Source organism: Tamandua tetradactyla, chromosome 18 (genome assembly GCF_023851605.1).
Source record: "Tamandua tetradactyla isolate mTamTet1 chromosome 18, mTamTet1.pri, whole genome shotgun sequence".
Lineage (NCBI taxonomy): Eukaryota > Metazoa > Chordata > Mammalia > Pilosa > Myrmecophagidae > Tamandua > Tamandua tetradactyla.
In genome coordinates, this window is record NC_135344.1 from 46,578,497 (window position 1) to 46,603,914 (window position 25,418).

The 25,418-nt window shown below is 39.6% G+C and overlaps 1 protein-coding gene across 4 annotated transcripts in view; it reads right to left on the reverse strand.

Annotated features, from left to right (window-relative positions):
* FHOD3 (formin homology 2 domain containing 3) overlaps positions 1 to 25,418 on the reverse strand; it is a 511,807-nt gene that overhangs the window by 92,828 nt on the left and 393,561 nt on the right. For all 4 annotated transcript variants that reach the window (XM_077135588.1, XM_077135589.1, XM_077135590.1 and 1 more), the window contains 3 exons: positions 11,075 to 11,209; positions 6,246 to 6,296; positions 470 to 684 (listed from right to left, as the gene is read on the reverse strand). In XM_077135588.1, the coding sequence (XP_076991703.1) occupies positions 470 to 684; positions 6,246 to 6,296; positions 11,075 to 11,209 (401 nt within the window). The remainder of the gene's footprint in view (positions 1 to 469; positions 685 to 6,245; positions 6,297 to 11,074; positions 11,210 to 25,418) is intronic.

Below are 25,418 nucleotides of genomic sequence, written 5' to 3' on the forward strand. Positions count from 1 at the left end.
GTTAAAAATTTTTTCCTTCGATATTTAACTTCTATTTTCACCAGTCAGTAGTTTTCTTTACTGGCTTTCATTAACTTTATTCTCCAGCAGCATAATTTGAAGTAGACCAACATTTCCTATGGTAAGAACACTCAAAAGTTGTGACTTTAGTGGGCAGATCCGCATATCCAAATAATAAATTTATGTTCATGCTCTGTGATTCAGGATTGAATGTCAGAGTATTTTATTTGCATAGTCCCCTTTTCAATATTCATACACTGACAACCTTTATAAACAAGTCTGTCTTAATGCCAGCTGTTCTGAAGAGATCTACCCTTATACGAATGACAGCACACAGGTTGCGGACACCCCCTAAACTTAAGCTAAGTAGCTGTCTCAGCATCAGCTCGCCCGTAGCGACTGTCACTGCTGCCCCGGAGTCTGTCTGATGCTGCTGCATCAGTTTTCCCTTTAATCTCCCTGCACTCACCTTGGGAATGCCGAGGGGTCCCAGGGGAGGAGGAGGATACGGTAAGTGCCTCTCGACAGTCTAGAGATGAAGGGCTTCGGCTCAGAGGGGCGGAGGAGGCAGGCGCTGCCGGCGAGGTCAGGTCCAAGGAGAGGGCAGCTCTGCCCCGGCTGGCACTCCGGCTCCTGAGCTCCTTTTCGTGCGCCTCGGCCGCCAGCTGCTCCAAGTACTTGTATCTGAAAGTTAAATTCCAAAGGGTTTCCGTAAAAAGAAAGAGGAGCCCGTGGCTGATGCTTGTTTATGGATGAAACACCTGCAGAGTGGGCTGGTTTCCTGATGCCCAGAGCACAGCGCAGAGCTGACTGGAGGGTCAGTCTGCCAAAAACACCCAGCCAAGCCACGACGCTAATGACTAAAAAACCCGCACCATTCATAACCAAACAAATGGGGGGAAACGGCAACATCACACAGTGCCCAAAGCTGGCTCACTGCTACAGAATCCTATTTTGTTCTTTTAGGTTACATTTGTACAAATAAGCAAAACAGCAATAATGACCATCAAAACAAGCAAACAGAAAAGCCTCAGCAGTGACAGCTGACAACCAACAGCTCCGAGACCTCAGGGCTGTGATACAAGAGAGTGCCTCTGTGTGGCAGAAGGAAACAGTGGCCCCAAAGTGCCAAGAGGGATTGTTTGGACCAAGGGCCTCTCTGGATTTCTGAACCTGCTTCAATGCTAACAGCAATGCAACTGGAATTCACTTTGTTCTCTCAGTGTCTACCATGGAAACTTTTTTATATTCTAAAATATTTCTGAGCAGGACTCAGACATCCAATAGCTTGGACCTAACGTCACATATAGTTTATTCATCAAAGTCAGTTTAAAAGAACAAAGATACATCTGTTTTGCATTTCAGGCAGGCAGAACCCACTAACTGTTTATTAAGACCAGCTACCAATCACAGTCCTCATAGTGCACTTTATAGATCAGACCAAAATAACTTTGAATTATGTGCCTCTTCCAGATGTCCGCTAATTTTACCCACCATTATTTGTTCAGGAATAAATTTATGAATTCAGCTGTAGCAGGTTTCTATCTTACCCACACCTGAACTCTTAAAAAGCTTAGTCAAGACCCTCACTCTGCCTATATCCAGATTCACAGCTAGTCCTTCCCCATGGGCAAACCCCTGCCTCTGGCCTGAATGGCCCCAACCCAGCCACCACGCAGGCTGCTCCCACCCACTGGGACACAAAAGGCAGAGCACATCTTTAAAGCCTTTTAAACCAATGCATTTCAAAAACACACATTTCTTCCTCCTATCCTTAAAGTGGGTGTGTTTCCCTCAAGTCTGTAATCATCTCCCTTTCTCCCTGCCCATCCTAAAGCAATCCGCCCTGTAGGCCAAGCTTGCACACGCATCTCCCACCGTGAAGCCTGCCTTGACCACCACAGCTGGAAGTGATCCTGGCCTTGCCTCGGAACTCATGTCGGATATGTAGTCCATTCAACTCGGATGGCATTTTACATTTACTGCCTGGTATATTTAGCCATCTTTTCACATGTGCATGTCTGATTTCAACAAGCACATAATAGGATTTTTGTGAACACGAAGATTATCCTCCTTTTGTTCTTTTCTTCGGTACTTTGCATTTGTTGACTGATGGAAAACTAGCAAAGCATGCTGTAAGAAACCCACAAAGCAGCACTCTACTTGCAGAAGTCTGCCTGCAGCATGGGGCTTTAAGGGGCAAATGTACCCTATTTCATTTTCATGGGGAGTAAGCTTGCTTTAGCAGCAAGTCTCTGATAAAAGATGGGCAACGGATCTCTATATGCAAGCCCCTGAGCATGGAGTGGAAAGCAGCTGCCTTGAGGGCACAGGAAAAGGTGCTCCTCATAAAGACTCAGACTTGGGACTTCCCTTTCCCACAATGTCCCCTCTTCAAAAGGTAGGAGAGGTAACAAAAGGAACGTGTTTCTGTACTCAGTTCCAACCAGCAACATAAAACTCCCTAGCTGTGCAAGTGACAGGAGTGTGGAAGAAGGTAATCTTAAGGAAAAAAAGTCCAAGTTATAGCAGGAGGCAAACTTTAAGTTGGGTAGTAGCAAACTTGAGGACAGGAATGCTGTAGAGCTGTGAGTTTGTGAGCACAGGCATTTCTGTGTTTGTCCAAGCCTCCTGCCATAGCACAAAGGAGCAAGCAAGGAATGAAGTACAAATAAGGGGATCTGGGTTAGTCCAGCAGATCAGAATCACAGAAGGAAGGCATCACTCAAACAAAATCAGAAGAGTTAAGGAATGCTTTGTATGAAAAGGCATCATCAGGCCAGGAGGACAGTCCATTTATGATCTTCCTTTCAGCTGGCCCCGTCCTGGTCCTGGCCTCTCTACACACTTCTTATTGTGGGCAGCCAGGGCTGGCAGGGATGTGCTGGCAACCAAAGGGATCACCCCAGCTTTCTGGGGAGGGGGATGGGGGCCCCAGGGATTGCTCATCCTACAGTCTGAGCAGATGTGACTCAACGCCTATCCCTGTGCAACCTTGCGCTTACTAATGCCATCTCTGAGGAGGCATGAAATATAGGAAGAGTCAAGGGTTTAATCTAAAGTGTCCCAAAGAGTGAAGATGTTTCGGTTGTAGAAAAAAGTAGCAGGGGCAAGGAAGCATGGAGGTCAAGAGCCACAAAAACTTCCTAAAAAAGCAGCAGCAGTATTCACTTGCAATGGGTTGGAGCAGCGAGGGGGACTGGTGGCTTAAGAAGACCCACACCACCTGGAATTTAGAGCTTGACAGCTTAATAACTCCTCTAGCCGTGTGAGAACCTCTGCAACCCTAGCACAGAAGCAGGACTATATCATGATCTCAAGTGGCACTCAGGGTCCCAGAAGGACTGAAGCTGGGGAGCCCACCAGCCCACGCAATGACTTTCACACATTGCTGCTGCCATGCAAAGCCACAGCCAACCCACAGATCTCCATGGAACCTATGTGCAAAGCGCTGGGTTTTCTACCCATGAGCCATGGCCCTAAGGAAAGACTTTTCACCTCTGCTGCCTTCATCCAAACATCCCCATTCATTCTACCTCTTCCCTATATCACTGGCTTATTTGTTCATCTTTTCATTTATTGAACACTTGTCGAGAGCCCATCATGTGCAAAAAGCTGCACTGGGCACTAGGGATATAATAATAAACAAGAAAAAATCCTATCTTCACGGAGGTCACAGTTCAGTGGGAGAGAAAGGCAAATAAACCATTGGGTTGAACTCAAACATCCACTGGGGGCACAGGGGTAGGTCAGGGCTCACACGATGGAGGCAGGGGCTCACGCTTTTTCTCCAGGATCCTGTAGAAACCCTGCTTGATGGCGGGCTGATTTAGATGAACCTAAACCTAAACACTGATGACTTTCTGCCACCATCCTACTCGGAAATTCTCCCATACATTAAAATCTGGCTCTAATTTCTAGTCTGTCCTCAATCCATTTATTTAATGCTTAGAAGTCTCGATTACTGTTCCACCGAGCATTTTTATACATTATTCCTAAAATCCTAGTCAAGGCATTTCCTCTTCATGTCTTGTCATCCTCCTCAGACTAACAAACCCAAACAGAATTGATCCTTCGGCTCCCACACTTCCCTACCCAGCCTGGATCCCATCCTTACCACCACCCCTTCTGAGATGAAATAAAATGAAATGAAACAAAATAAAATATAATAAATAGCCATTCATGTCTTGATGGCCATTTATACTTCAAAACAGCAAAATGGAACTCATCTTGGACTCTTACATATGATGCCAAAATCAAATACCATGAAGATTTTGACTCTGTCCCTTCTTCTAGAGTAAGAAGCATGGAAGCCAGCAAGCATGCCCCACCCTGTCTTAAAGAATTAGTACGTGGAGTCTTCCTTATTTCTGTACTTCCTTCCACTTTTCATCTCCATTAGCTTCCTAATCCATTCCCAAATTTTCATTATAGTTGGAAACCTTATCCTTTCCTGGCTTACCAGGCACCCCCAACAATTCATTTCCAAACAGAAATGAAAATATGTCTTCCTCACTCCCATCTTGACCAGGTAATTCAAGAAGCAAACTAACCAAGAAAAGTGACTGGTCCAAACCAAAGGAAAATGCTTGGCTATTTTCCCAAACCTCCATGTAAGCAAAGAAATCCACATGGGGCTTGCAGTACACCAGCTAAGGCCCAGGCAAATGGGCAGCATTTGGCATGGGGGAAGAAGACAGGAGCAGAACAGAGAAGAGAGGAAAGGAGTGGCAAACTCATTTGCACAATTTTTCCAGGCAGAATTGGAGCCATGAGGCTTTGCTTTGGAAAACAAAGTAGTAAATATCCAGAAAGAATTGTCCTCCAATGGTTCTGGAAAATTTTAAGATTAGTCTGGGCCAATTCAGATCTTGACACAGCACCTATGACATCTCCCCAGAAGCTTCCAAGCCTCTGCAGCTTCTGTTTGTCTGAGTGGACGTAACCTGATAGCGGGCTGTCAAAAGCTCAAAAGAGCTCAGAATTCGGAAGAAGGGCTTAAAAAAAAAGTTAATTCCTTAAGCCTGATACAAAAATCTACACCATTTTCATGAAAAGTATGTCACGTCCCCCATATTAGTCAATTTGCCATACTCACCAAGGAACAAACAGATATTAATTAGAGAAAAATAAGTTTCTTATTTCCTTACCAGTATCTTTCACTCTAAATTTACCAGCCATGACTGGTTATTAGGATAGCAATAATCTAATCAAATATTAGAGCATACCAAGATTTATTTATGAGTCTGACCTAAGCTTCTAATTTTTAAATTGAATACAGGCAGTCGCCAATCTTCCCTGCCTCAGACTGACCTGATCTATTTAGCTGATGGTGTCTTAAAAATTAGCACAATTTCACTTTTCATTGGCACAGTTCAGAGGTGATTAGGTTCCCAGCAGGCTCAAAACCATCCTTTCCAGTTCTCCATGCAGTACCCCCACCTGGTGGCAGAGGGAGCAACTACAGGCTTTATGGCGCTGGGAGGTTAAAAACTAATTTTTTACGGATATACTTCCAAACAGTTTCCTTTGCTCATCTAAATTTATTAATTAGACACTGAACATATTAACTTTGTATCTTTTATTGGATTCAAAGCGTATTGTCACTGAAATTACTGATCGCTATAAAGTTTGAATATTTTAAATAAAGCCATTGGTTCATTTATTTCTTCCATATATCTTTTTCCGAGTACCTACGAGATGCCAAGCACTATGCCAGGCACTGGATATACCAAGGAAAATCAGGCATGGTTCCTGCCATCAAAGAAAAACTGTGTACAGCTCAGCAGGGGGAGGGGGGGAGAAGGGAGTCTCAGGTATGTATGGCACCCAGGGAATGCCTGGCTCCACGTGTGTGCTCAGATATTTCTTGAAGGAATGCTGAACCAGTGACAGGGAAACACAGGCAGGGGCACCTAACTCAGACTCAGTCGTGGGGATGTGGTATTCAGAAATATACTACATGACAATATTCTAATACTAATGTGCTCACTTGGAGAAGATTCTTGGAGGCAAAGGCATACATTTCATATTAAGATGATACTAAATGATAAAGTGTTACTTTCTTGGAAAATTTAGATAACCAGAACATTCTGTTCTACAAAATCCCAGTTACCCAAGGTGATAGGTGTTTTAGGTGTCTTAAGTACAAGCCATTATATTTTAATTAACATAGTCTCTGCATGCTTGATTAAAAGTGCAGTCATGTGCCATTGGATATAAAAGGAAAAAAGATATATACAAACCTTTCTTCTCTTGCTTGTCTTTGCTCCTCTCTTTTGTCTAAATATTCTCGGCTAATGGAAATACACAGAACAAAATAGAGAAAGAAAATAAAAGATTATATGCTCAGAAAATTGCCAAGAAGTCATTACCAGTTTATCATGGAAGCCTGCTATTGCCTCAGAAATGGAAAATGGTTGTAGTTGAATTTTTCAAATCATGTTTAAAAGCTGTACTTTAAAATTACTAAACACAAGGGGTTTTCTAAAAAATTGCAGGGACATCTAAAAACACAGGATTACTGGCTTCACTCAGAGTCAATACTAATTACCTCTTCAGGAAAGAAGATTGTGTGATTATGGGAAGAGTAAATAATAATGAAAAAATACATAAATGAAAGATTGGTGCAATGGTGTCTCAGTGGCAGAATTCTCGCCTCCCATGCCGGAGACCTGAGTTTGATTCCCGGAGTCTGTTCATGCCAAATAAAAGAAATACACACACACACACACACACAGATGAAATATGGCAATTACAAAGGACTAATAGCTTTAGGAGGCAACAATCATCCAGTCAAGCTCTGGTAGCTCCACAATGCCCATTTCAAGAATTAAATCTGAGTGGGCCCGAGTGTCTTGGAGATTTTATGTCGCACTCCATGGTTTGGATATTTCCTTCCATAACTCAGAATTCCTCTCTCTGCAGCCCTCCCATTCTCAGTTTTTATTCAGGGATCACTGGAAACTCTTGCTTTTGTGCATTCTCTTTTGTCTGCCCCGATGAAGTACTCAACTTTATCCAATTTTGATGATTTGTTTTTTATGTTACTGCTAGTCAGCTTCTAACTTAGAGATTTAAGACTGTGTGGTCAGCCACCTCCCAGCGGATTATTCATTTTCTTGGAGAATTCCAACACAACAGATTTCTAATAATGGAAAATAGAATAATAGAAAAATAGTAGCTTACATATTCTGCCCTTCAGTGCACTGGCAGCTTTAGTCAGGGAGACCAAAGCACCAGAGCAAATTAGGAGGAGAAGGAAAAGTAACAAAAAAATCCAGATTTGTTAAAATTTATATTTATTCTCCGATCACTTTCTACCCCAAAATAAAACATACCATATCCCATAAAACTGATACCATATTGAACAAAATAACAGATGAATAATTTTTAGATGCTTTGCAGGGCAAAAAGCACAAGGAGCATGAACAACTTAAATCAACGAAAGGGCAGATGAAAAGCGAGATCTGAGTAATTTCAGGGACCGAGTAAGATTCATCTGGGGCCAAGGGTGAATGGTAAACAGTTATCAGCTTGGACTCAACACAGGTTACTTGACTCTAATCCTTACCCCACCACTTGCTGGCTGCGTCACCCTTAAGACAACTGATTGACCTTTCCATGACTCAGTTTCCTCACCTATAATGGGATCATAGTAGTACCCACCTTGCAAAGTTGGCATGCAGATTAAACAGGTTGCATATGTAAGGTGTTTAAAAGCATGCCTGGGGTGGGCAATGGTGGCTCAGCAGCAGAGTTCTTGCCTGCCATGCCAGAGACCTGGGTTCAATTCCCAATGCCTGCCCATGCCAAAACAAAAGCATGCCTGGCCTATCATCATGGCAGGCTTGCTGTCATGGTTAGGGACAGGTGTCAACTTGGCCAAGTTGTGGTACCTGTTCATCTGATTGGGCAAGCGCTGGCCTGTCTGTTGCAATGAGGACATTTCATAGGATTAGGTCATGAGCACGTTAGCTACATCCACAGCTGATTCCATTTGTAATCAGCCAAAGGGGAGTGTCTTCTGCAATGAGTGATGCTAAATGCAATCATGGGAAGCCTTTTAAGGAGGACTCAGAGGAGACAGGTTCCATTCCTGCTTTGGCTGGTGAGCCTCTCCTGTGGAGTTCGTCCAGGCCATCCATCGGAGTCATCGGCTTCGCAGCCTGCCCTGTGGATTTTGGACTCTGCGTTCCTACGGTCACGTGAGACACTTTCATAAATTTTATATTTGCAAGTGGTCCCTGTTGATTCTGTTTCTCTAGAGAACCCTAACTAATACACTTGCCATCATTCAGCATTTCCACAAGTGCAAGTTTCATTTTGATTCCCAATTTGCTGCTTGCCCAAGCCCCTGCTCATTACTGTGTTACAGTGTGACAATGTGGTTACATGCGATGGTCTATTTTATGTCATGTCATCTATGGCATATTATTTTGAGTTTCCGTATGAGTCATGATTTTACCTTGCTTCCAATTATTTAACAATTACAAGCAATATATACTTGATCCCCAGAACTGTGCCATGAATTACAGAGTGTTAATGAGGAAAGCACTAGGCATGGCTTCTGTCCACAGGGAGGCTGGAATCTCCCCAGGATATCAGGAGAGACCACTGATGTTAGGACCCTCAGGGCAACATAGCCATGTCAAACTGCGGGCAAGGACAGCAGGGCTGTCATTACCACCCACGGCCCAAAGGAGCCTCAGAGAGATGACAGGATGATGTAACAAGAAGGCTGCCAGGAAGCAGAGGTAACCTCGTCAACTTTATCTTACAGATAAGTAAACTGAATTCCAGAGAGATCATGTTGCTAACTCAAGGTTACAGAGCTGGTTAGTAGGAGAACAAAGACTAGAATTAATAGTAATCAACAACATATAAGCAATATACACTGATACAGGAAGGTGCTCCATTGTGTGGTACAGATAGAAAGGAATAGATGGGATGGTATAAGATACTGCTGCAGTGTTAAGGTAAGAAGGCAATTCATCAGGGAAAGCTTTACAAATGAGGCTCCAGAGATATCTAGAAAAGGCAAGATACAGTGAGCAGGAAAGAGACCTGCTCTGAATTGCAGGGAGGGAGGAGCTGTTTGAATCATCATCTTTTATTTGGTGATAAGAACAGCACATCGAAGGAGGTTCACTGTATGTCTGACCTGGCCAGGCCAATATTTAGTTAAGTTTCTACTCCCTCATCAGAAGTATGCATTATCTATCACGTCCAAGCTTCGTTCTTGGCTCTGGAAACCCCTACTCTGGACGGGGCTGGAATTTGACTAGGAAAGGTGCTGCTGAGAAGCCACTTGTTCAATTATCTGATCAGACTGCCTGAAAAAAACAAACAAGGAATTGCCCCCTTTGAACATTAGCAGTTTCCTTTGCTGATCCTCAGTTTGAGAAGAAAGCACTTCTCTTGGTATTCTTTGGGGGTACTTTGAGTACAGGCCAGGTGATACCGGAGGAAAATTAGGTAAACTCTCTACTAGTTTGGTAGAATTTTGAATCTACTCTCCTTTGCCAATCCACCTGCTGCATTTTGCATTTCAGAGTTTCAGAGCTCCAGGCATTCCGGCTACAATTTATGGTCTCATTCAGTGATGCAGTGGGAGAGATGGGATGGAATACGTTGATCTCATCCTCTCCAGAACTGGCACCCCATTTTAAGAGGTTTTCAATCAAAAACTTTGCGTGTGTAAGCTAACCTTTGAATTTTCCGTCTGTTTCACAGTAAGATTCTCTGCTCTTTGGCAGCAAAATATGCAAATCTCTCAAAAAGCCATGAATCAGGAAACATTTAATCTATCCCTGTGGTTTTCCAAATTGGTCTTTCCAAAATGACAACTTTCAGAACTGGCTCACAGTGCATACAGCTCTGGGGTTTCCATATACCATTTGGTAGAAATCTGACAGCTCAGGCATATCATACAGTCAGGGAGGTGAATGATGCTGACTTACTTCATGTGGCCATTTACCCATCTTACAAAAGCTAGGACGAACATTTCCCCCAGAGGCCTGGGGTATTTGTTTCCATGTGTTAGTAAGTTAGATTTAAGGCAACCTCACAACTGTGTTCATATTTTGATCATTTCTATAAATATTCAACTCTTCCTGCCTGCTGGAAAGAAACTAAGTTACTGAACTTGTTAATCCTCATTGACAATGCTTCACGTCCTTTGTACAGTAGGAATACTAGAGAATTCGATAGAAATATTGCTTACCGAACAAACTAGGGGAGCAGGAAGTAGGGAAATAGGAGAGAAACAAAAAGAAGAGTGGACATAGAAGCTACAGGAATGACGACAGGGAAGATGAAGATGAAGAGTAGATGGAGAAGGTGGAAGGGGAGGATGGGACAAGAGGAGGCTCAGGAAAAGGAGAAGGAATGAAATGTGTAAGGGAAGACTCAGCAAGTGAGTGTAACCCATAAAATACCATACAGCATGAAGCCCAGGAGAGAGGAGACACAAAGGGACACTAAAGGACAATGGACACAGCAGGAGGCAGACAGTCAAAAGATGGAACCTGGAGTGGACTACACCCAGGAACACATCCTTGGAGCTGGATAGAAGCCAAAGTAATCAGGGGGCAATGGGCTGGGATTGATCAATACAGTGACTTTTTCCCCCATAGGAGGATAATTTTTTTTTTAGGTGGAGGTTGCTATGTGAACAGGAAGCAAACCAGAAAATGGGAAAAGCACTTTCTTTCAGGCATCCAAATGAATATGAATAATACATGAGGACCTTTAGGGGAAAATGGCAAATTAAGTTAAGGCAATTAGGCTCTTGGCATCAGGAAGGCCTGGATAAGACCATTTTAGATAATAGTGGGCCCAGGAATCCACAAGTCACTAATTGCGTTTGGCAGACTCTCTGCACTTCCTGTCATATGGTTAGAGGAAAAAAGGCTATAGCAAACCAGATCCAGACCATTTCAGGTACATCTGCTCTTCCTGGAAACAAATACATTACTTCCTAACACATTACTACCAGCATTAATCATATACAGCCATGAAGGCATATGCTTTAATTTATTACTTTTTTTTTTAATCTTAAAATTCTTCTTACTTGAATTTGTTTCTTTCTTCCCGTTCTATCCTCTGCAACCTTTCTTCTCTCTCCTGTCGCCGCCGCTCTCTCTCTGCTGCCAATGACTCTTGGTGCTGCCTAAAGGATGATGTCAGAAGACCAGTTGTTGATGACCTAAAGACACAATGAGTTAATGTTTTGATTTCCTGGCCCATGACTAAAAGTACTGAAATAGGAATCAGTTTGACCTTCATTAGAATTGAAAGTCTGCCAGTTCTTTGGTAGCGCTTGGGGGAAATTGTTAAGTCTCTCTCAGGATTTGTTTCAGGATCTTCATCTGTAAATGGAGATAAGTAACTGCTTTATGTACTGGGAGGACAAAAGGGTGGTAATGGGGAGGGCCACGGTGGCGCAGCAGGCAAGAATGCTTGCCTACCATGCCAGAGGACCCGGGTTCAATTCCCGGTGCCTGCCCATGTAAAAAAAAAAAAAAAAAAAAAAAAGGTGGTAATGTATTTAAAATACTAAACAGAACACTTCAGCATAGAAGCAGTGAAAGACATGTGTTATTATTATCTGAAACACTCCACAAATATCCACAAGTACTTCATATATATGTATCTTTGTTTAGGATAAGACTTTGATGAGCTGGAATTACCTTTCAAATCTAAAACTATTTTCTATTATACATGCACTAAAGATTTTTTTATCATATCAATTCCTCAATATATATGCCTCAAAATAATTACATCATCTTAGACAAGGTACTGGGATGACAGACGAGGAGAAAGAAGCGCAGCAGTGATCTGATATCTGTATAGAATTATGGAAATTCCATCCCACATCAAGAAGCATCCAAGAACACAGTGTGTTCAAAGGACCGCCCTGGACCCTGCTGGCACTGCCACGCCAGCAATCATATACCATGTGCTATGCCACCAAAGACGGCACAACTGGGATGGTCAGTGATGTGGTGGCCTCAGCTGGAGGCCACCGTGGGGAGGACTCATGAAAATGTTTCAGCAGGAGAATGGGTGGGAGAAGGAAAAATTAAATAATTAGATGAAAAATAAAGAAGGGGGTTAGCTGGGAAGAGGAGTATGTGGAACCTTAAGAAAACAATAATAAAGTCTCTTATGGACAACCAGGCCCTCACTTATGAAAAACTAAGATGCAAATATGTTTGAATTATAGATCGTCAGTTTGTTTATCCAGGCATGTAGCCTGGGTAAAATTCTATTTGAAAATATGCTGGCATGGTAGGGGAGATGTGTTCTTTCCATCCTAAAGCCTACAGCCTTGCTCCTGAAAGAAGACAGGTTTCCTCTGGCTATTAGTCAAAGGTGGTGTGGGAAGCAGAGGGAAGAAACCATGTCCCTAAGAAGGACAGGGAGGGAATAATCACATCCTATATTCACGGCCCTACTATGGAGCTACTCCATCAGCCTGGGACACCTGTGCAACCTTCAGAACTGCATTTAGCTTTCACATAAAAGAAGTCCAGACTGCCTTGCTTCATTTTGTATACCTTCTATCTTGATTAAGTTATTTACTGATATTTTGGGTTTTTCTGTTATATGCAGCCCAATCTAATCTGCAATCAAAGTGAAGGGATTTATGATACCTGTCACATAGTGACTGATAGAAAATGATTACAGATAGAATAGATTTGGTTAGCCTGATTAATGGGTTCTATCTAATGAATGAATGTATATGTAATCAAGTACTCCAAATTAGAGAAAGCACATTCTTCTCAAATATACGTGAACTATTAAAAAAACTGACCACAAATCCTGCTACAAAGCTCATCTCAATGAATGCCAAGAACTGGTTTTATATAGCCCACCTTTCTGCCCAGAATGCAAATGAGTTAAAAACAAATAAGGTGAATTAAAAAATACATGTTACTGGAAATTTTAAACACTTTTATATAACTCAGGCTAAAGAAAAATAAAGGAAACTAGAAAACATGTGAAAGGTATCATACTGAAAATGCTACAGATCAAGATTTGTAAGTTACTTCTAAAGTAGTATTTAGAAGGAAACTTGCTGGCTATATCACTGGGTATTCCATTGGGTTGTCTGTGGCTACATCGGGTCACAGGAACACTTCTCTGAAGCAAACATTCCTGTAATTTCCTTGTTTAAGTAGCATCCCATGTGCTCTGTCTTTCATGTACAGATGATCCTCTGCACACGTGGACCTTGCACAGGCAGATCCCACACGTAGCTCGGGGGCAGAGCACACCAGCCAGCAGAGCAGCAGGCAGCATTCATACCACTGTGAGATTCCTTGAAGACTTCAGTACAAAAGAACTGAAATATGAGTTTCTAATAGAAAGTAAAGAGGAATACTTCCTCTTTTCCTAAAATGGAGCAAAACACCTTGAGCAAGAAAAGATCCACTCTCTTCACTGCCCTAACACAGATCTCTGGAGCAGGAAGGGGAATTAAAAGACTCCTAAGAATTTAATTGTCCTCAATGCATATACGCCACTTGGATCAAACTGGAAACAAAGGGATATGAATGTAATAATAATAAATAAAATTTCTCCAGTTTTTATGCTACCTAGATAAGCCCAACATGTGAGAGTACAAAATCTGGTCCAATAAATCCTGTTTCTGGAAATAGCCTCAAGGTATAATACCAACGCTAGACTGTATTCACATCATTCAAAAGGAATTTCCCAAATTATGATCTAAAAATGTCCTCCAACTTCAAGCTAGCATGGTAAATCCTTCTCTTTATAAAGGCACCTTTAGCACATTTTTATGTTTCATACTAAGTTCTCTAGGAAAACACGCTCAGTAACTGAAAGTTGTTTCAATGTTTAATCATGGCAGGCCCTAGGAGCAAATATAGCAAAATGAAATGAGCACAGGGCATAGAATGAGTAAACTTGAGTGTGGCTGGTCACTTGACCTCTCTGAACCTCATTTTACTTATATGTACAATGGGGATAATTACACTTGCAACTAACTAGGAATCCTAAGCTTTAAATGAGAGCATTATATATAAAATTACTTAAAATAGCAGCTGGGCCGAGTAGGCACTCAGGAGATACCGCTTTATCTTGGAAATCTAAAATCTGCAGATAGGTGGCTTGCACTGCAGTCCCCAGGGCCAGATTTGGAGGATGACACTGGTAGCGCCCAACCTGAGACGTTAGAGTGGGCTGGGGGGTCTGATCTGAAACTTCCCATCATAGCCAACAGCTGGTCAGTCATCAGGATTGTGTGCTACCTGGGAATGCATCTGGAAAGCTGAGGTCATCTGATGTTACAGCAAGATAGCTGCAACCAAGTGAAGTCAGGTGAGAATGCAGGTGGTGAGAGATTTTGCAAGGGAGAAAATTATATGCTCTAAGTGAAAGGAGTTGCAATGTTTAATCTTGGCATTACCAGACCTCAAGTGTGCAGAGGATCATCTGTCCCAGAATTCTCACCTGGTTAAAGCTTCCCTGACTGGGACATCTGGAACAAGAACTTTATATCAATGAAACATGGCTGGTAATAATAATTCATATTGATGGACGTGATATGGTGTGACTAGGTACTTTACATGCACTATTTCTTTTAATACACCAATCTTTTGTGCTAGAGTCGATTATTCCTACTTTATAAACTAAGAAACTGAGGCACAGAGAAGTTAGACTTGGGCTGTAGCAGAGCTGGGCTCTAAAGAGGCCCAGCAGGCTCCAGCTAAAGCCCCAGCCCTGTGCAATCCCACCCCCCACACACACACCCTCCTCACATCATTTAGCAAAGTGCCTTTCCTGAAGCACTTGTTACATTACATGTATTTTTCAGTGCTTGCATCTCCTAGCAGTCTAAGATTTTGGATCAGGTCCTGTCATCTGGTTCATCTCTGCTCCCAGGTACATAGAAACTTCTCACCAATGTCCTGAAAATAATTAGTTCTCACCAATGTCCTGAAAATAATTAGCTATTGAATAAATAGCATATTTCAAGTCAGAGTAATCTGAATACACAATGCTCACTGCTTCTTGTGCTTTCAGGCACAAAATCTGGTTCCCTGGCAAAGGTTGAGCAAATGCAGAGAGAGTTCATGCACTGAAAGCAACCCATCCAAAGGCAGGCTGTGCAGAGGCTGAATCAGTCACAGGCAGGCACCCAGTACTTGGAATGGGGGAGAGAATAGGCACCTGGGAGCAGTAGAAGCTCTTGGTAGATGCAAATCAACAAAAAAACTGTATTAGTATTAAAAACTCAAGAAACAAATATTTCAGGGAATAAATCCCAGAGTTAACATTTTAATATACTAAAATATATAAAGTACAGCAAAAGACTACAAGAAAAAAAAATAGGAAATGACAGCCCATCCGAAGGAGGAGAATTAAAATCCAGAAAACATCAATGAAGAAGATTATAGACATACCAGACAAAGACTATAAAAAAAGATCTTTGATATACTCAAGGAGATGACGGAAAACACAGAGAAAGAACCAATGAATATCAGGAAAACAATGAATGAAAAACCTGGGAAGCTCAAACAGATAGAAATTTTTAAAAGGAACCAAACAGAACTACTGGAGTTGAAGACAACAACAACTGAAATGAAAAATGCCCAGGAGAGTTTCAGCAGCAGACTGGAATTGGTAAAAGAAGGAATCAGAGAACTTAAAGACAAGACAATCAAAATCAGTCAGGCTAAGAAAAAGAAAGAAAAAAAAAATTGTAGAAAGTGAAAATAGCCTAAGAGGCCTCTGGGACACCATCAAGCATATCAATATACACATTAAGGGATTCCCAGAGAGAGAAGAGACAAAGGGGCAGAAGGAACAGTCAAAGAGAATGACAGAAACTTCCTGAACTTAGTAATAGATGTAAATATACACATTCAAGAAGCCTAAGAAACACCAAACAAGATAAACCTGAAGAAAAATTATTAAAAAAACACCCCATCACATACTGATAAAACTGTCAAATACAAACAAGGAAAGAGTTTCGAAAACTGCAAGAGAAAAGTAATGAGTTATGTACAAGGGAGTCCCAATTATATCAAGAGCCAATTTCTCATCAGAAACCATGGAGGCAAGAAGGCAGAGGGTTGAAATACTGAAAGTGCTGAAAGAAAACAACTGCCAACCAAGAATTTTATATCCAACTAGACATTCAAAAACTGAGGGAGAGATTAAGACATTCTCAGATAAAAGCTGAAAGAGTTTATCACAACTAGACCTGCCCTACAAGCAACATTAAAGGGAGTTCTTCAGATGGGAAGGAACTACTAAGACAGTGGTTCAGAGCAGGAAAAATAAAGGCTTCCTGTAAAGGTAACCATTTGGGTAATTATAAATACCAGTATAATTGTGGGGTTTTTTTGGTATATAACTCCACTTGTTACTCCCTACAGATGCTAAAATACAAATGCATAAAAAGTAACAATAAATCTATGGTTCTGGATAGACAATTCACAAACATATAAATGGTAACAAGTACAAAAAATAGGGTGGATGGAGGAGTATAGGAAAAGTACATGTATAAGCTACTGAAGTGAAGTTGGCATCAAATCACATGACTATCATATTTAGGATGTTACATTTTAACCCCACGGTAACCACAAGGAAAATGTATCAAAAATATACCCAGATAGAAATGAGAAGGGACTCAATACAGTACAATACAAAAAAATCAAATCAATATGAAAGTAGGCATTAACAGAAGAATTGAGAGATAAAAAAATATAAGCTTACAAAGACTAAAAATAGCAAAACGGCAGAAGAAAATCCTATGTTATCAGTAGTGACTTATTTTTTTTCAAATGAGAAAAGTTTGTCAAAGAAAAAGAAAGTACACTCTCAAGGTGATGTGAGTGCGGCCATGCTCAAGGCAGAGATGCACCTCAGCAGTGACTTTAAATGGAAATGGATTCAATTCTTCATTCAAAAGGCAGAGACTGGCAGAATGGATAAAAAGTATGACCCAACTATGTGCTGATTATGAGAGACCCACCTTAAATTCATAGATATAAGTAGGTCAAAAGTAAAATGATGGGGAAAAAAATACACCATGCAAGTACAGCTAGGGTAGTTAAACTAATATTAGATAAAATAGACTTTCAGTTAAAAACTGCTACAAGGACAAAGATGGTTATTATACATGGATAAAAGGGTCAATTCAACAAGAAGATATAACAATTAAATATGTATGCACCTAGCCGAGCCCCAAAACATAACGAAGCAAATATGACAATCTGAAGGGAGAAAAAGATGGTTCTACATTAATAGTAGAAGACTTTAATACACCACTTTCAATAATTGATAGAACATCTAGATAGAAGACCCATAAGGAAATAAAAGCCCTGAATAATATCCTAAACCTACTAGACCCAACAGACATATGTAGAACACTTCATCCAACAACAAGAGAATACGTATTCTTCGCAAGTACACATGGATCACTCTCCAGGATAGGACATATGCTGGGTCACAAAACAAGTCTCAAATTAAAAAATACTGAAATCATACAATGGAATGATGCTAGAAATCAATAACAGAGAGAGATGGAAAATTCACAAATATGTGAAAATTAAACAACATGCTCTTTTAAAAAATACTTTTATTGAGAAATATCCACACACATACAGTCCAACCATGTTATACAATCAATGGTTCACAGTATCATCAGATACTATCCTCACCACGATCGTTTTTAGAACATTTCCATCGCTCCAGAAAAAGAAATAAAAAGAAAAAAATGAACTCATACATCCCATATCCAGTACTCCTCCCTCTCATTGACCCACAGTATTTCAATCTACCCAATTTTTACCCTTCATTTCCCCCTATTATTTATTTATTTTTATCTTTTTTTTTTTAGTCATCATCCATACCTCGATAAAAGGAGCATCAGACACAAGGTTTTCACAATCACACAGTCACAGTGTAAAAGTGTAAAAAGTCACTGCTGAGGTGCATCTCTGCCTTGAGCATGGCCGCACTCACATCACCTTGAGAGTGTACTTTCTTTTTCTTTGACAAACTTTTCTCATTTGAAAAAAAATAAGTCACTACTGATAACATAGGATTTTCTTCTGCCGTTTTGCTATTTTTAGTCTTTGTAAGCTTATATTTTTTTATCTCTCAATTCTTCTGTTAATGCCTACTTTCATATTGATTTGATTTTTTTGTATTGTATACTTGTGCAGTCCTCTTCAAGAATCAAGGCTATAGGAACACAGTTAAACAGTTTCAGATACTTCCCTCCAGCCACTTCAATACACCATAAACTAAAAAGGGATATCTCTATAATGCTTAAGAATAACCTATAGGCTCTATTTGAAATCTCTCAGCTACTGAGACTTTTTTAAAACAACATATTCTTAAACAACCAATAGGTTAAAAGGGAAATCACAGTGAAATTAGGAAATAACTTGAGAGGAATTAAAATGAAAATACAACATATTAAAACTTATGGGATGCAGCAAAGACAGTGTTGAGAGGGAAAATCATAGCTCTAAAAGCTTCAAATTTCTAGGAACACACAAATTACCAACAATAACTGAAGAAAAAAATGGAAGAGCTCAACAAACCAGTAACTAGTAAAGAAGCTGAATCACTAATCAAAAGACTCCCAACAAAGAAAAGCCCACAGGGCGAGATAGCTTCACAGGGGGAATTTTACCCAACTTTCCAAGAAAAATTGAAACCAATCCTGTTCAAATTCTTCCAAAACATTGAAGAGGTGGGAATACTCCTTAATTCATTCTACAACACAAACATCACCTTCATACCAAAGTCAGATATAGAGAGCACAAGTAAAGAAAATTACAAATGAGTATCTCTTATGAATATAGATGCAAAACTCAACAAAATATTAGCACACCAAACCCAACAGCACATTAAAAGAATTATATACCATGATTTTGTGGGATTTATCCCAAATATGCAAGGGTGGTTCAATATCAGAAAATTAATATAATACACCACACCAACAGAATGAAGAAAAAAAAAAAAACCATGTGATCCTCTCAATTTACAAAGACAATTTATTTGACAAAAATCTAGCATTTCTTCTTGATAAAAACACTTAAGAAGTTAGGAATAGAAGGAAACGTCCTTAATATGATAAAGGGCATATATGAAAAGCCCACAGCTAACATAATACTTAGCAGTGAAAGATTGAAAGCTTTCCATCTAAGATCAGAAACAGGACAAGGATCCTTATCCTCACCACTTACTCCAATTTGTAACGTAAATTCTAGTCAGAGCAATTAGTCAAGAAAGAGAATTGAAAGGCATCCAAATTGCAAAGGATGAAGTAAAACTTTCCCTATTTGCAAATGATAATATTCTGTACCCTGAAAAAAATCCATAACAAATCTCCTAGAGATAATATATAAATTCAGTAAAGTGGCAGGGTATAAGATCAACACCCCAAATCACTAGTGTTTATATACAGCAGCAATAAACAACTGGAAGAAGAAATCAAGAAAAAATTCCATTTAAAATAGCAACAAAAAGAATCAAATACCTAGGAATAAATTTAAGCAAGGATGTAAATGACTTATATGCAGAAAACTACAAAAACACCACTAAAAGAAATCAAAGACCTAAATGAATGCAAGGACATTCTGTGTTCATGGACTGGAAGACCAAATACTGTTAAGATGTCAATTCTCCCCAAAGAGATTTACAGATTCAACACAATCACAATCAAAATTCCAACAAATTTATTTGCAGAAATGGGAAAGCCAATCATCAAATTTATAAGGGGCTTTGAATAGCCTTATTGAAAACGAAGAAAGAATTTGGAGGATTCACACTTTCTGATCTTAAATCTTATTATAAAACCACAGTAATCAAAACAGCATGATACTGGCACAAGGACACATATATAGACCAATGGAATCACACTGAGCTCAGAAATCAACCTTCACACATATGGCCAAATGATTTTTGACAAGTGGGAAAGACCCTTCAACTAGAAAAGACAGTCTCTTCAACAAATACTGCTGGGAAAACTGGATATCCATTTGCAAAAGAATGAAGAAGGACCCATACCTTACACCTTATGCAAAAGTCAACTCAAAATGGACCAAAGACCTATATATAAGAGTTGGATCTATCAAGCTCTTAGAAAAAAATTTAGGGACGCATCTTCAGGGTTTTGTGTTAGGTAGTGGTTTCTTAGCCTTTACATCCAAAGCAATAAAATAAAAAACAGATCAATGGGGCCTCCCAAAATTAAAAACTTTTATGCCTCAAAGAACTTTGTCATGCAAATAAGATGACTATCGACCAATGGGAGAAATTTTGGGAAACCACATCTCTGATAAAGATCTAATATGCAAGACATATAAAGAAATCCTTCAACTTAACAACAAAAATACAACCAAACCAATTAAAAAATGGGCAAAAGACTTGAATATACATCTCTCCAAAGAAGAAATAGAAATGGCCATAAAGCACATAGAAAGATGCTCATCATTGGCAATCAGAAATATTCAAATCAAAACCACAATGAGATATCATTTTACACACACTAGAATTGCTATCATTAAAAAAAACCCAGAAAATTAAAAGTGTTGGAGAGGATTCAGAGAAATAGGAACATTCATTCATTGTTGGTATCAATGTAAAATGGTGCAGCAGCTGTGTAAGACAATTTGGTGGTTCCTCAGAAAACTAAGTATAGAATTACCACATGACCAGCAATCCCATTTATGGGTATATACCCAAAAGAATTGAAAGCAGGGACTCAAACAGATATTTACACACCAATGTTAACAGTGGTATTATTCACAATTGCCAAAAGATAGAAGCCACCCAAGGTCCATCAACCAATGAATGGATAAACAAAATGTAGTACATATATACAGTGAACTATTATTCAGCTGAAAAAAGTAACGAAGTTCTAATACATGCAACAACATGGATGAACCTTGAAGACATCATGTTGAATGAAATAAACCAGACACAAAGGAACAAATATTGTAAGATCTCACTGATAAGAAATAACTGGATTAAGGAAACTCATAGAGTCAGGATTTAGATAGGTTACCAGGGGATGGGGTGGGGATAGGGAACAGGGAGTTAAGGCTTAAAATATAGAGTCCCTGTTTGGAATGATGGAAACGTATTGGTAACGGATGGTGGTGATAGTAGCACAGCACTAGGAATGTAACTAATACAACTGAAATATATATATCTGTATGTGGTTAAAAGGGGAAATGTTAAATTGTACATATCGTAATAGAATAATTTCTTAAAAAAACATCTATGGTACTGCACTACATAAACAGTGAACCCTAAGTTGAGCCATGGACTATAGTTAATAGTGCAATTATAATAATATTCTTTCATCAACTGTAACACATGTACCACACCAATGGAAGGTATTAATAGGGAGGCAAATGGGTATCCTGTATTAAGCGTAAAGTGTTTTAATTATGTGATGATATGGACTTTTCCTCCTGTGTAAAAAAGACTGAAATCACAGTGGAAATCAATGGTAGAATGAGATTTTAAATATAAATAACCGTTAAACACATATTTAAGAAGTATAGTTGATTCTCATCATTCACCGCAGTTATGTTGGTTAAAGTCACAGCGAACAGTGACTTAGTGAATGGTAAACCATTGCTCCTCATACAAATACAGGGTTAGGTTCCCATGAGCCTCTGGTCACAACATTTTCATCAACTGATTGATACATACCCTTATTTTATGTCTGTTTAAAGACACCATATTTAGTATATATCATTGATTCATTACCATTGAACTCATGGCCAACAGCACTTAGAAGTCATGCCCGAATGATGTTTATCTAATACACATATTTTTCTCTGTGCGTATCACAGTCTTTTGGACAGCACTTCAGCACTATGATTGGGGAGGGAGGGCATTTTAAACAGGAAAATCACTAAAAAAATTATGGCACTAAATATACAGCAACCAAGACACTTGTTTACAGTATGAGCTCAAACAAGACGGCACTTTCTTCTGGTTCAACTTCATCTGAGAATGTGCACGCTGAGTAACTCAAACTTTTTGCCACTCTGCACGTCCGCAAATGGCTGCAAAAGAGCTGTGAGTGTTGATTTTGGGGGTACAAATAAATTTTAGCAAGTGGAATTCACAAATACAGAATATGCGAATAGTGAAGATGGACTGTATATATATGCCACAGCAGGATATCCATCCATGAAGCAGAGTGATGGAAAGAGCAGAATTCAGCGAGAAGGAAAGAAATCCCAGTTCAGCTTTGGCTTCTCTTTATCTGTCTGGCCTTGGTATTGGCCACGGGGCCTCTGTGAAGTCATGTCATCCCATGGGTTATAGTAGCAGATCCTGGAGCCCATGTCCAGACCTCAGCCCAAGTTTACAACGTCATGGTCTTCAGCCATTTCCTTCAGCTTGTCCAGCTGCGTTCTTTCTGGGAGTCTTCATTATTGTCAGAGACACAGAAAACAAATCTACTTCATGGTAATTAGCAATTAGGAATGTTTAACTTAGGTTAGCTTTTCCTAAGCTATGCCCCAGATTTTAAGGGAGAGAGGTAAAGTCAAATGACTTACACTGTTTTTCTCACAGGAATTTACTATAACTTCCTTTAAGCTGACTTGAATAATAACAGGATTGGTCACAGAAAGAGCCCAAATTATATACTCAATAATGAGAATTATTTCTTTGCTTCAGAAATAAACATTACATCTGTTCCATAACACAATGGGGTTTTTAAATACATGAGCCAAACGTCTCCTTCCTGCCTTTTCAATGCAAAAGTGATCTGTTGGAAGAACACCATCAGACAACCAGTCCAATCTTGACCTTAAGTAATGTGGAATGTCTCCTGGCTCTTAACAGAACAACTCACTGCCCAGGCTTGAGCAAAGGCAACAGAGATGACTTGACCAAAAGCTGAGGGGATGATTTTATGTCAACTACAGTCTTTCTTTTTCTATGATGGCTTGGCACTTTGTTGATTTAATAATCTGCAAATAGACTAAACATAAAATAGGAAATCTTTACAAAGATAAGGCTAAGAGAAATAGAAAAGGAGAGACTGAAATACATTAGTTTCATTTTTTAAAACATTTGAGAAGAACCATTTAAAATATAATTTGTTTGTCAGCTAGCCTGCAATTATTATTTGAGCAAAACGATAACTTTAAACCCAACAGTCAGCAGTTCAAAGTTCACTCTTTGTTTATTGCACAATACAACTGGACAGCTTATCAAAACAGACACAAAATGTTGCAGGTTTTCTTTACAAAAGTTAGATTTTCTCCATTCACTTGAAACTACAACTTGTTTTGGCCAATGTAGCAAAACAGAAATGTGATATAAGTAGAAGATTGAAAAATGCTTGCATTCTGGGGTTTGCTCCATGCAGCTCTTGAGAACCCTACAAGAAGTCTGGGCTAGGGAGCCGGATGATGATGTATTTTCCCCAATTACCCTATCAAACCAGTTGACAAACAGCCAATTGTCAGATATCAAGAAGGCTATTAAGGTCACCTAACAAGGGCCAGATGACTACACAGTAACTGCTCAAGTTTAGCCTGACCCAATTTACCAACACTTACATCATGAACTAAATGCGTGGTATTTGTTTTAAGCCACTATGTTTTGGTGGTTTCTTATGTAGTCAAAAGCTGCCTGAGATGGGTTTTGAAACACATGCTCTACCTCTATTAGAGGAAGTTTGCTACATTGTTTTTTTGGTAGGTTCCAATAAAATCTGAAATACAGACACAATTAAAGCCATCTCACAATCTGACCTACTAGCTAAACTCATCTCTCACTGATTTCCAATAGGTAAATCTCATGCCAATCAAGCCATTCATCTTCTTATTAATCTTGTTCCTTTGCCTGGTAGTATGCCTCTACCTGAAACATTTTCTCCCTACTCTTTCCTTAAGTTCTTTAAAATACCTTCCTTGATGACCATCATGGACATGGCTTTCTTTCTTTCTCTAAACTCTTAGAGGTGTCCTTTTAGCACTTCATCACAGAATGGTTGTTTCACTTTTTTTTTTTAACCTATCTTGTGAATGATATTATTTCCAGCAAGGTTGTAAACTCAGTGCATTGTCTGTGTCTTCCAATTCTCTTTCCTTCCCACCCACCCCTCCAGGGCACCTTACCTGTTATATGTCTAGCTTAGTGTCATCAGCCCACACTGACTGAATTCAGTTGTCTATGTCAGTGATTCGGGCAACGTCCAGCAATTAAATAAATGTATATCTGACAAAACCCATAATTTTTACATCACTTTCTTTTTTCTTTCTCTTCACAAATCAGTAATTTTTCTAATAAAAGTTACCCATAAAATAAATGTAAGCACATTAGACTCAACTTTTACCACAGATTTTCTATACAAAATTAGAGACTTATTTCAGTGGAAGAAAGGGTAAGTTCTTGGACTTCCATTTTCCTTCAAGATGGAGTAACAGCCAATTTACCTATACCTGAAACCACTAAAAAAAAAAAAAAAAAAAAAAAACAGAGTAAATGTATGTGGGAAAAAAGGCACTCAAGAAATTAAACATCGGGTAAAGAAGGACAGTGATTCTTAGAGTTGAGATGCAAAAGAGGTGATCCTTAGTATTGCCCAGGACTGCCTATAGAAAGTTCCCAGTGTTATCATGCAGCTGTGCATTCACCATCCCAATTGAGTTTTGAACATTTTCATTACTTCAAAAAATATAAAAGTGAAAAAGAACACCAAAGCATCCTATATCCCCTCCCTACTTTATTTTACTTATTTATTTATTTATTGTCTCTCTTCTTCTTCTTACTCATAAGCTTTTCACAATAACACAGTCACACCTTAAGAGCTCTATTGGTATTCAACCTCTTTTAAGAATAAAGGCTATTGGATTACAGTTCAACAGTTTCAGGTATTTCCCTCTAACTACTCCAATACACCAAAAACTGAAAGGGAATATTTATATACTAGATAAGAATAACCTCTAGAATGACCTCTCAGCTCCATCTGAAATCCCTCAGCCAGAAAAAACCCAGGGGACATGGCTCCAGGGGACAAGATTGGTCTGGTATATGGAAGTGAGAAAGTCTCCTGGCCAAAAGGGGGAAGAGAAATGAAACAAAGTACAGTTACAGTTGCATTTCGATCAGCACATGCATAAGAGGAAACTACCTGAGGCTGCTGAAAGAACCACCCAAAAGGATTAGAGAGATTAAAGTAAACAGTACCTGGAGATCATACAGGGCAGAGAGAGGGGCTTCCCAACAGTCAGAAAGGAAAACATCATTCAGGGGGCATCAGTTACACTTCTGAGAAAGGTAGAATACATTAGACTAAATATAGTCCTTGTCTTGTCTAATTGAGCAAAAAACAAGAGATGCAAGATCAAATTGTTTCTGAGTTATTTAATCACATCCTAGAACAA